We start from the raw sequence: 13381 nt of genomic DNA on the forward strand, positions 1-13381 counted from the left end.
ACCACCGACGTACACAAATCGGCAATAAATATGAGAGGCCGTAAAATAGCAAACGTAAATCAAAGAAACAACGTTGTCAAACGGCAGAACGCGCTCTATCTGAAGTAACTCAGATACCAGCTTAAAAAGTGTCATTCTATCCAACTTTGCAAATAACGTGAAACTGAAATATCATTTTGGAAGAAATGGAAATGGGGTGAGACAGAAAAGCTAAGTAACTGAACAAAACTGGTTAGTTTAAAACTAAAATAACATTTCTTACAGAAAATCATTCTTTTATTTCGTGATAATACTTATACAGGTGATGTTTAATGTAAAATTTATTATATGCATAAAATTCCTCAAACTGGCTCAGCAAACGAAAGTAAATTTATCCAGTTGACACATATGTAGTACATATTGGAGCAAGAATATGCAAGACCTTCAATTGAAAAAAGGTTAACATTCGTGTTTGGGATGTGAAAGAGGGAGTTTCTTTAGTTAAAACCATCTGCATGTTTAAATAAATGTCTCTTGCGTTGTTTTAAGCTACGAGTGAGTAGAGTAGGAGTGATTATAGACTATATTTAAAAAAAAAAAAAAAAAAAAAAAAAAAAGCGAGTGTTGCCATTCGAAAATTTCAAAATATTATCACTGTAATCGTGACCGTGAGAGCTATGTTGTTTTAAATCATGGCAATCTCGAGCACGTACCTTCAAATGACAGTATTTGAAATTTCATTTCAATTGGTTGAGTGAATAGGCAGCTAAGTGTTCATATAAGTGGAGAATTTTTTTTATGACCACCTTGTATATGACATTTAACGTATGCTATACGTACTATACATATTTCGTTTCATGTTCATATTAAAGAGAATTAGCAGTTCATTCTAAATCCGTAATCTCAGGATCATTAAATAGCATTCATTCTTTTTTCTTTAAATCCTTTGTCAACATGGTTTCAATGATTTGTTTAGATCTTAAAATACAAAACTGATCTGTTAGTGTTTCTATTTTTATTTGATATAAGTTGTGAACTCATGTCTAACGGAGACAACAGCATATTGAACTATAGCTAGAAATATAACTGATTTGTTAACCGAGAGCTCAGTTTATACACTAGCGAAAAATAATATTAGGAAATTCCACCGTACTGAGGGAAAAAAATCAGCCTACCAGTTAATTAATGCTTTTCAAAAGATTTGTAACTTTCTTCTATAGGCTACAAATAAAACTTTTTTCATTCCGGAGCAGTTGTAAGGATGGTTCTTTTTTCCTCTTAGAAAATCTAAATAAATGAAATTCTCAACTCTTCTAAGCAGTAATTGACCTTCACACAGCCGGAGAATAATCACTCAGGCGTTATTTGATTATTAATGCTTCACCAATTCTTTGAATTGTAATTATAGACAAATTACTGAGAGACTGTACACCGTAACGAGATAATTTAATTAATCACCTAATGCTCTTCCATATAATTACCTATCAAGAAATAAAGTCGATTTCAGAATTACCAAATACTTTAATTTGATTCACTTTTCAATTAGAATTTTCCTGATAACACGATCAAGAAATCAGCCAATAGGTAATACTACCTTATTTTCTAGTATTTTGCATAAAAATCAAAATAAATGAACATCCTGTTAATTGTTTAAAATCTTTTCTTATTTAATATAGATTTTGGATTTCGAGAACGGATTCTTAAGCATTTTAATAAAGATAATTTAATACGTGCCTTTTTTTAATAAGTGTCAATTTATGAAGCACATGCGTCTTCCTTTAGTAGTAGTTTATACCAGTGATAAATCCATGATAAATCGTTTCGTAGAAGGTACTGTTACGTGCGTATAGGTTCTTTTTGGATTGAATGTACACAGAACCGATAAAAGCTTGATAAAATTTATTTTTCTAAAGGAATAAAAGAATACAGTTCTGGAACTTTCCACAAAAGTACTCTTACAGTTCTCAGTAAAACAGATCACAATCAGTAGTTATCATTTTTAACTAATAAGAACGTTAAATACAAAAAATGCAAAGCACATGTAAAGAGCGAAGCTCGCACGAAAATTTCTCAGTACTCCGAAGTCAATGAACTAAAAATTGAGAACTGCTGCCTTCTGCGTTCTTATACAGTTTTCTACCAGCAGCAGGAGAATTCCCTGTACATTCGATTTCTTGAAGTAGCTGGAGGGCATATGCAGTTAAAGTTACATATAAGGGTCGGATACGGTTACAGTTACATATAGGGATACATTACAGTTATTCAATTACAGTTATATAGGGAACTGACAAAAATGTCTGCTAATGGTCCCCAAGTTTGGCGACTTTTGGCTAAAACTATCGAAACGTTTCGCCAAAACCATCGAAAGCTTGGCTATAGCATGCCAATATAGCGAGATAACCATTTACCTTAATGTTAAATAGATTTCCTCTCGCAATCTTATTTTTCCGGCAAAGCTTCACTTTCTTAACTTAGTTCATGTTACATTATACAAAATTCGTAACATTATAAATACTATACTACTTATAAATAAGATTACTTGCAATGAGACATAAATCTGGAAATTTACCTGAGTGTCTAAAAGTTTGTGAAGATCCGGACGTAAATAGTACTGGACACCTTGTCCTGCTCCGGGAAGTAACAAGCCTCGTATGAGAAGTATCGTTAATATGACATAGGGAGCTATAGCTGTAAACCATACTACCTAGAAATATTAAATAATTATTTATTCATAGTGTAATCATATTGATTTATATATTACTAAGAATTATTTTATTTACTTACATATATATCGTATTTGACGGCATATAAGGCGCACTTTTTTTCCTAAATTTAGTCTCAAAAAAGTTACCTGCGTCTTATACGTGAAGGAGACAGGTTAACTTTCAATACTGAATGCTATTTTTAGCCCGGATAAAGGTCTAGACACACATAACTTTTTCTACATCTGCCATAATTATTTTTCGAATGCGTGAAATATCTGTTGCCAAAAAGCGCCAAAGCTCGAAGCTGATGTCGAAGTTCGAACAGGGTTGACGGTCACATTACGTCTATGGAGCCTTTCCTTTTTTACATAGACTTTCTTTGACTCAGCCGACACACGTGTCGGTATCGGTGCTACTCTGTATAAACGTGTCGGTATCGGCGCTTAACACTATTTGTTTTAAAAAAAGACCCTGGAAAATATGACTACAGGAAAGAAGAGATTAAGCTATACAATTCAGTATAAACTAGGAGTGTTAAACTACGCCAAAGTGCATGGAAACAGAGCAGCAGCAAGGCATTTCGGTCCACCACCTACCGAAAAAAATGATACATACTTGGCGACTGCAGGAAGATCAACTGAAGACTGCTGAAAAACAAAAACATAACCTTCGATGCCCAGCTCCATCTTGGCCTGAACTTGAAAATGCCGTAAAAATGTGGGTGATAGGTAAGAGGAAATCTAGGATAAGTGTTTCAACTAAAATGATAATCAATGAGGCCAAAGGATTTGCAGAAAAACATGGGAATCAGAACTTTTCAGTGTCTGAGGGCTGGTGCTACAGGTTCATGAAAAGGCAAGGCTTATCAATGAGCACAAAAACAACTATTGCACAGAAAATGCCAGCAGATTATGAAGAAAAAATACTAGCATTTCATAGGTTTTTTATAAATGCACGCAAGAAAACTTCTTTTGAGCTCGGTCAAATAGGAAATATGGAGGAAATTCCACTCACATTTGATGTACCATCCAACCATTATTCGAAGAAGGTGATACTAGCGATGGCGGAAAGAGTAGTGATGACGATATTCTCGTTTTCGATGATGATGATAGTGAAAAGGATTTTTATGGATTTGAAAGTGATTAAAGTCTAATTTCATGATAGGAAATGTTTTCCTTGAATCTGTATTTTTTGTTGTTTCTGCTTTATTTTGTATTATGTTTGGTTGCTTGCCGTTTATTCATTTATTCATTATTGAAATTTAGATATCAAGTTCAAAATAGCTTGCCGTTTGTTAGTTTTCCTTAATAAAAATATGTTTGGTAATTGCATTCAATGATTGTTTATTTGGCTTTTACTAAACGTGAGAACTAAAAGAAACCACCTTTTAAGTTATTGTGGGCCTTCTAAATAAGGGTGCGTCTTATATGCCATCAAATACGGTATACATATATATATATATACAACATTATATATATATATATATATATATATATATACAACATTATATATATATATATATATATATATATATACAACATTATATATATATATATATATCTATATCTATATCTATATATATATATATATATATACACATACACACAATGTCAAAAAAGGCCTTTATTAGCCCTTTGGTTTCGGATCCGTTGGTTATAGGCGTGGTATGACGTTCGTCGGACAACCATTGGTTGCAGGCGATCATAGAACAGATGTGTTTTAAAAGATGTAAATATTTATGCTTTGGGGTGAAATTCAAAATTTACGAATTAAATTTGAAAAATAATTTAATTTATAAAAGTCAGGTTTACAAAAATGACAAAATCTAACTTTTTATATAGTTCTCCAGTTTGTATACTTGTATTTGAAAAAGATTTCTACTCATTATAAAAAATAAAGGGCAAAAAGCTTGACTCCTGTAAGATACAAACTGACCGAGATATTTAATTTCAAAATTTGAGAGGTTTGACGTCGTTTCCATCTCGCCTTAAAGGGCTGGCAAACGAATAAATTAGAATAAATCGAGACTGATGTTTTTCCTCTTAAATGCCATTCGGTGATATTCTTTTGTTATTTACTAATATGCAAATATTATTTAATTTATAATTTTATAAGAACTGGAGTGCCGAAAGAATTTTCACATAAATAATTTATAAATTTTCAGTGTCTAAAAATATGTTATTTACATTCATGAAGTTTTATTCCTTTAGAATCATTGTCTAATAATAAGACAAAATATCTATTAAATTAGGTGTGTGTTTAATTTTTAATTCATGCAAATAATGTTACCAGTTCGTTATCTGCCGTTGATTTTTCTGCAACACGAATTCTATGTTTTTGTGAATAAGAACGCGCCCCTTTTTTTGTGAAAAGCATTGCTTTGTTCAAAACTTTTCCCGACAATTTGAGTACAAATGCTCATCAGTTAGTATATTAAACACATTTTTTCCCTCTAAACTATTATATCATTTTTTAGTTGCGTACAGACGTAAGCATTTTACTTTTCAATTTGTGCCAGGCGCCTGAATATGATCAGCAAATCTGAAATGTAATATTTAGTTTAATTTTTGTCATAACAAAGTTAAATGTTTTGCATTTTACTTTTTATAATGAGTATAAAAAATTCTTAAGCATCAGTATTGGGTACGGAGGGAATGTATAAAATGATAGAATTTTTAAGTCTTACAAAACTGATGTTTCTGAATTTAAAAAATACCAAAACTTGTATATTTGCGCCCGCTAAAACATTTTGAAACTAACAGATCTAAGACCAACGGTTTTAAAGTAAGGGTTGGGTAAGGACTTAGTAAACACTTTATATTTATATATATTAAAATGCATTTTCATTGCAAAGTGAGAGCTGTTGATCGGAAAATTAGACAAAACTTTTATATCCCGATGTTTTTAGAGCAACTTGCTATTAATTGCATACATATACAAGATGCGACATTACAGAAATTGCAATACTATTGGTTTGGCTTATTTAATTATGGCAAATCATTCGAGGGCTATCTCCCCAACGGAAGGGATGCCATCGCGGAGCACTTCTAAATGAAACTGGCTCTTAATAGTGTTACTCATGGAGAAAACAATAAAAACGGCTATGCAGCCAGCCCATTCGCCTGGATTCCAACGCAGGTTGAAGTACTAGTGATTTGCAATAAGAAAAAAATTTCTGCTCTGCGCTTACTTGGATAATAATATAATGACATTTTTGTCAAACAGTAACAATAAATAGATTCAAGAATTTTTGATCTACAGTTGCCCGAGCTTAGAATGTGAGAATATTTGCAGCATGTGAGAATATTCGCTGTCACAATAGATGATTCATTTGTTTCAATGTATTGTCACACCGAACCACTACTAATCAAGATAATCAATCGGTACGTTGAAGGTTAGGTTAGTTTATAGGGCAAAGAATATGAGAGTTATCTGCTTCCTTCATTTAAAGGAAACTGGCACTTATCCACGCTACACATATGAAAATCTACAAAATACCCCTGCATCCAGTCTATTCATTCTGTGTTCGAAAACAGGTCCACATACCAGTATTCAAAGATTTTAGCCACTCTGCCACTAGTGAGACCGGTATATTGAAGATCACGCAATTCAGCCAACAAACTGACCCACTGATTATACTATTATCTATATTGTTTCGCGTGCTGCCTCAGTGTATCCAGTTCCATTACCACTGAATTATTTGCAACGGGAAGGCTGCGAAACAGTATATATTACTGTATTATCTACACCTCTGTTATATTGAGATTGCCTTCAGTTTTTCCAAAATATCTGGATCACTGGTTCTTTAATGTTACGTAATTCTACCATGCATGTATTAATCGCGCAACTGGACAAGTATTATCATTCAGCAAAACATAAAACATTTATTTTTTTTTCGCGTGCGGCTCATAAAATAGCAATTTCCTAGAATATTGGAGTTCAGCAAAGTATACAGTCTTTAATCTGTCTTTCAAATTAACCAATATGTAATTTCTTAACAGATTGAGTGAATTTGAACAAAATAAAAGCAATACTTAAAAATCTAATTCTTTATTATATATTTTAAATTAAAACAAATTAAAGTACTTTTTAGTTCGCAATATATGCAACTGATAATTTTTATAAATACTTGCAACATTATTGTAACTGACAAAATGTCTGTGAGCTTACATTAAGTGCCTAGGTACAGAATTATATATATATATATATATTAAGTCTTCTTAAGTCAACTTAAGTCTTCATTAAATAAATTTAACAAATTAAGTCTTTATGAATTAAATTTAAATAGTCCGTATATATGCAAATAAAATATTGGACCTGAAAATAACAATACATTATACTTAGTAATTTAACTTTGTGAATCTGATTAACTCTAACATTAAAAAAGTAACCAGGTAACCGAATATTTCTGCGTCGCCAGTTTAACAGTCGTTACAAACATGATGTTACACCTAAGAAACATTTAACAATGTGAATAACATTTACCATACAGACTTTGGGGGATTTAATTTAAGCTCAAAAATATGTTTTAAGATTTATATCGTCAATAAAATTTATAACGTGATTCTTCTAAGCTGGTTATTAGACATATAACTGAAATGAATGATTACTGAATTTGTAGGCCGAAAATAACGCAGAAGTTGTTGGAAGAAAGTAGTTAGTATTTTTCAGAGAAAAAATAGTAGCGCAGTCAGTACCTTTTTATCTAAAAAGATAAAAAGGAATGTGTATTTTTCATTGTTTTCCAAGTCCTGCTTGGCACATCGGAGTATGCTAAATTGTTTATAGATTTTATTTCTCCTTTTTATCCCATTCAATATTTTGAGATTTCGTAACATAGAGGTTACGCTATTCTCGTGTACTCAATAAAATTTTACATGTCTTATTAGAATGAAAGCTCGTTAGTTATTTTGTGAAGTTACGGAAAATTTTACGAGTTTGTTACCTCAGCAGAGGGGACGGGGTATAAGGAATGGATTACGAACGGGGAGTACACAGTTAAAATTGCTTTACAATATATATGAGAACAAACTAACAGAAATTACTTATTATGAAACAGTAAATTCAATTCAATCATCAGACTAGAATCGGAGAGTATGTACACTGCTAGTGTAAGATACAGCAGTAATGGAATACAGAAGGTAAACGATCTTTCAGATACCGTCAACCTTTAATTGATTAAGTAAATTCATTTAAAAGTAAAAAAAAATATTATTAAGCTTCTATTGAAAAGTTTATGAAATTTCTACAAATTAAACTACACTTAATTTATAATTTATTTTTACGAACATCTGCAACTTTATTATTATTAATAAAAGATGTTTCTGTCGTTATGTATTACGTACCTTGGTTTGAATTTAGTTTTTATAGAGAAGTATTTACAATTTATGAATTGAAATGGCATTCATGAGTTCATCTTTAAGCAACGCTAAATGATACTAAATTCAAATAAATTTAATCATGCGAAACATTTCAAATTCTAGAACACTAAAATGGAGCATAAAAGTGCGCAAAAAGTTAATGTAAATAGAAGCAGCATGCTTAACTTACTTTTCCAAGTGACTTAACGCCTCTGAATAGAGCAATGTAGAGGATTACAAAAGCCACCAGCACACAGACGACCAGTTGCCATTTCGGAGCCCCCAAATCCCCCATGCCGTTGCTCTGGTGGATTTCCAAGACTGCACGACTAGAAGATTAAGAAAGGAGAGACTACTTACTTTTAGGAGAACTTCACCAATACTATTCATTCATTAAAAGTTTTAATGAATCTGTTGAAAAGATCCAATTAACGGTTCTGAGTTCAATTTGATTACTCTCGAGGGTTTACAGTTCAAATATATTCCCTCGTCAGTAAATTCTAGCTCGTAATCTTAGAAAAATGTCTTTTTTAAGGCCTTTCAGGATCTAAATATTAATATTTCATAAAAGTTAACGTACTTCATGATCTTCGAATCAGATATTTAGATTATGTTTGCTTGGTAACTGTAATATCGAGTTAGTATACTGTAACCATACATTAAGAAGTATTTATTTCCTACATTTAGGTAGCATAATCGAACAATTTTAAACTTTAGAACTCTTTAAATTTGTACTATTAATATAGCTTTGAAAAATTTATTTCAGTGTTTAACAATGATCACTTTTAAAATAATTCTTTGGAAATCTATTAAATTTTTTATTGCATCATATACAGTTTTATACATAAGTAGCATTAACACATTAAGAATTAACACATTAAGAATAAACATTCAAACAACCCATTTTAGTAGACTGAAACTCAAATTATTATTATACAATATATTTTTTCCAACTGAATCTTGCGTTTAGTGTAACAATTAACTGCATTTATTTTACTGAAATTCTCAAGAAGGAAGATGCAGTAATACAAAACACAATTATTTTTGTTTTTGAGTTACAAATTTTCTTATATTGCAAACTATATTACAAATAATTTAAAACGCAAATAATTTTATTGAAAATTAACTTTTGTGTCGATTTATCTTTTTGAGATTTATTTTGAAACTGAAAAAGTATTTATAATATTTTTAGAATTACAATTACGTAGCTAAATACAAGGTTTTTCTTAGAAGAGAAAGGATAAATGATTTAGTATCTCTTGAATGGGTAGTAGTAGAAGCGTTGCTCCAGTTTAAGAAATGAATCAAATATAAGAGCATTTTAGCTTTCAACAGTTTGAATTACATCATACATTTTTAAAAATAATATACAAAATTAAAAATTTTATACGGGTTTTCTTAGAAAAATAACAATAGTACAATGATTTGAAGACCCAATTAAGTTGAAAAGGAAGTTAGTTTTCATATGGTCTAAACTACAGGAGATATCATTTCTTAAAATGTTTGAGAGCCAGACACAGATGTTATTACAGACAGGCAAGGATGTTACGTTTACGAATGTGAATTTCTAAAAGTTACCTTTTACATCAAAAAGCTACTAATGTAGAAAAATGTCCTCTAAATTACCATTTATTGAACGATTAAAACTCCAAACTTTCTATTTACTGTAATTTAATTTGATACTACTGACTTTTTCCTTTATAGTTGAAGGTAGTTTAAATCACATAAATTTGACAGTTTTTTCAAATACAGTTTTTCACTTATCAGACCAGATTTCTATACGAATTTTTATAGGATAAGGAACAAATTTACTAAGTGGAGTATTTTTCATAGAGAAACCGTATACGCATTTGAAGTTCTTTCATTTTTATTAAAATGTATCACTTATTAAAATTTAAAGCAGTCTGAAAAACCTATTACACATGATTCATTTCTTAAACTGAAGCTATGGGCCTACAACTAACCACCTGAGAAACAATTAGTAGTGAATACTTTTAGAAATATCTTGAGCATTACTTACAAATAGATTTTTTGTACTAAACACTTTAGAAATACAAACGAACTTACCTGCCTTTGGTTGAGATTTTTAATATTTTATGTAAACGAGAGTAAACAAAGCATTTTCGGCATGCAAGGTGCTTTTTAATAGCACTTGGAATTTAAGAAAAGCGAACAATTTATTTAAAGCAGTTCAGATATGCTGTTTAAATGCTGCCATACTTACATAAAACAAATAATTCTCAACATTTTTTTGTTGCATTAAGATAAGTAAATATAATGAAAAATGACATGTTTCTATGTTATCCTTATAATGAGATTGTTTCGAGGAGAAACATTTTTCTGGATGTTTCTAAAGAAAAGTGCTTTTTAAAAGATTTACTTCTTATTCAAGACATTTTAAATCTTGATACTGGAATACCGCTTCTGCAGTTATTACATTAACTTATGATATGAAAATATCATTAGTTATAAATATGACATGCGTTAAATCGATCATAAATGTAAAATTTAAGGGTTTGGTAAGGAGACATTTTAATGCGTAAGATGACTGCTGTATTTTAAAATCATGCTGAATATTTTAGTAAATATGTAGGCTGAAAATTGCACATTTGCATAGGTCTCAAGTCTCATATTTCGAATTAATCAATTATTACAGTATATAACCTCATAAGGTGGAGTCGATTAAATCAAATAAAGTTCTCATTTAGGGAAGATTTGGGTAACTCAGTAAAATTTAAATAAATTGACTACTAATTCAGTAGCTTGTGACCGTTAACGAAGGAGGCTGAAGTTCCGATTTACAGTTTTATAAAATTAAAAATTTTAAAAACAGTGTATGAATGACATGTTCGTTCCACCAGCGGCCGAACGGTAAAAGCCGCTGAACACTCGTAGTTCGGTCCGGGGTTCGAATCCCGGCGAAAGGGCTGGCTGCATGGGCGTTTTCGTGGTTTTCCCCATGTGTAACGTGCATACGAGCCAGTTTCCCTTAAAAAGATCTCCATGGGGCATCCCTCCCTTTCCGTGTAGTGCCTAAGGAATGACGTAATAAGTAAAAGCACGTAATAAGTAAAAGAATGACATGTTCCTCTCTAGCGCAAAAAAATCAAAATAAGATTCGAACTTTAAAAGTTATAAATTTATGTCGTTAGTTTTAAATAAAAAAGTTTATTGATTTACAGTTCATTTTTTTTCCTATTTCATATTAAAATTAATTTTTAGAATATTTTTTAATAAAAAATTATACGTTTATGAAAATTAAATATGTCCGAGGAAATTATTGAAATCATCTGTAATCTGTATAAATTAGCTAGTAATGTTTTGACACGAATAGATTAGTCGGTAGTGCCTTAAGTGCTGTCAATTAAATACTTCAATAACCGTTTACAAATATTGCGCATAACGTACAGTATTTAATTTATATGTTAACATGTGTATACTTAAGAAATTTTTAGTTAAAATGTATTATGTCAAGGCACACGTTTTAGATGATTCTTTCATAAGGATAGGGAAAAGGAAAAACTTTTTTGAATTTTACTTAATTTTAATCCTTGACTGCAGGAATATGGAGATGCATCATACATATAAAGCTTTGGAATAACTGAAAATCATTGGTGATGGTATTATGAGATATGCAAATTCAGTTAAAGCTTTAACCTAAAAGCCCATTTAAAGTTCCCACCTTTCATTATAATTACAATAAATTTCTTTGTAAAACATACGTCTCAAAAATGTCTGTTAAAGCTTACGTAATAAAAGGTACTGATTATATTTATAAAACTTTTCAAGATTAGTAATTAGTTAAACATTTTAGCATAATCAAAGATATGAATACAACTTAGACAAAATAAAAGTTTCATTTACAAATTTAGGACATTCAAAAAGAAATAAAGAACTATACAGTTTTTATAAATGCATTATATTAAGAAATATTTGTCTTTTAGACTTTAAAACAATTTGAGACTGAAAATGTTCTTCCTTAAGTCATCAGGCTTAATAATTCTACAGCATTTCATAAATAAATGCTTATGTGTAATTTAAAGTTAGTCCTCGTGTTTTTCTTTCTAATATCTTCATTATGCAGAAAGATCAATCGGTTATATACTACTAAGCGACTAGTTTGTATATATTGATGACTTTCATGATAAAAATATTGAATACGTTTTCAGAACCTTCTTAAATTTATTACTTTTATTTTTTAATGCGTTTATGATTTTCAAGCTTTTCTAAGTTTTAAAAGCTATAAAACTGTAACTTTAATGTTTGCCTTAAGAGTGCAGAATCATTGGCAGCATGAGGAGTATCAGAACTTGCATTTAACCATATTTTTATTCTTTATTATTCCCTCTTTAATGCAGGAAATAAAGTTAAAGGACCTGAACGAAAACCCAGAGAGGTGTTTTCGTTTCGTTAAGCTTCCGTAAAAATGTTGCCGAACTTTCTTTAGGTTCTGCTTATCCTCGTTAACTCTCATGAGCCTACATCATGAAAGATTTCTGTTAAATGCGACCTGTAATAAAACTTCTTTGAAGTACTGATTATGAAATGAACGAAGTTTACAGCGAAGATAATATAATATTTGCCACGTTTGAACAGTTACTTAAACAAACCGCATGCAAGCTAAATTGAGAATATTCGTGTATAAATACTGCGTTTTATTCTATTACGAGCCTTAATATTTGCATGATTTTAAAATGTAGCAATGAGGGTTTGGTATTATATATAAATGCGGATGTAATATACTGTCCGTATATTTAGAATGAAGCTTCGTTAGCAATAAATACATCGCATACAAAAGCTCAACATATGGAATGGAATCAATATTCGTTTATTAAAAACCGAGAAAAATAAAGATATATGAATTTCAAATCAAATTTTTCTACTTCCATGTAGTACTTAGTACAGGTTTATAAAAAATCTATCTAGTTTTAATGAAAACGTACTGAAGAATGATTTTTATATATTATTTGCATCACCCAAAATGTAGTTCTATTATTAGTTCTATTATTATTCAGCGAATTTACCGCCCAGCCTCTGGTCGGCTTATGTACGGTAGTGAAGAAGCAGATATATAGAAAATTTGAGATTTCTAATCTAAAAAAACTGCAGTCAATGATGACCAACAAATCTGAAAAATAGAAAATTTGAAATTTCTATTATTCTATTTTACATTTTTTATTGTTCTTTTACTGCTATTTATGCATCATTACATTGATTACCAAACAAATCTTTTTCTTAATACTTTTTTGTGATATATTACTAATTTTGATAAATTTTATTGCTGTCTGTAAGATATTGTCAAAATTTAAATTGCTACTGCCTTATGCATTATATATT

General features: G+C 30.4%; 1 protein-coding gene across 1 annotated transcript in view; it reads right to left on the bottom strand.

Moving 5' to 3' along the window:
* The window catches only part of LOC118198446 (sodium-dependent dopamine transporter-like), a 459018-nt gene that overhangs the window by 110977 nt on the left and 334660 nt on the right, over nucleotides 1-13381 (bottom strand). The window contains exons 6-7 of the mRNA XM_085807121.1: nucleotides 8235-8373; nucleotides 2549-2683 (exon numbers count right to left, since the gene is read on the bottom strand). Coding sequence (XP_085663247.1) covers nucleotides 2549-2683; nucleotides 8235-8373 — 274 coding nt within the window. The remainder of the gene's footprint in view (nucleotides 1-2548; nucleotides 2684-8234; nucleotides 8374-13381) is intronic.

The sequence above is a fragment of the Stegodyphus dumicola genome, chromosome X1 (genome assembly GCF_044657685.1).
Source record: "Stegodyphus dumicola isolate Sdum_Otavi_A_Nest chromosome X1, ASM4465768v1".
NCBI classification, from domain to species: Eukaryota; Metazoa; Arthropoda; class Arachnida; order Araneae; family Eresidae; genus Stegodyphus; species Stegodyphus dumicola.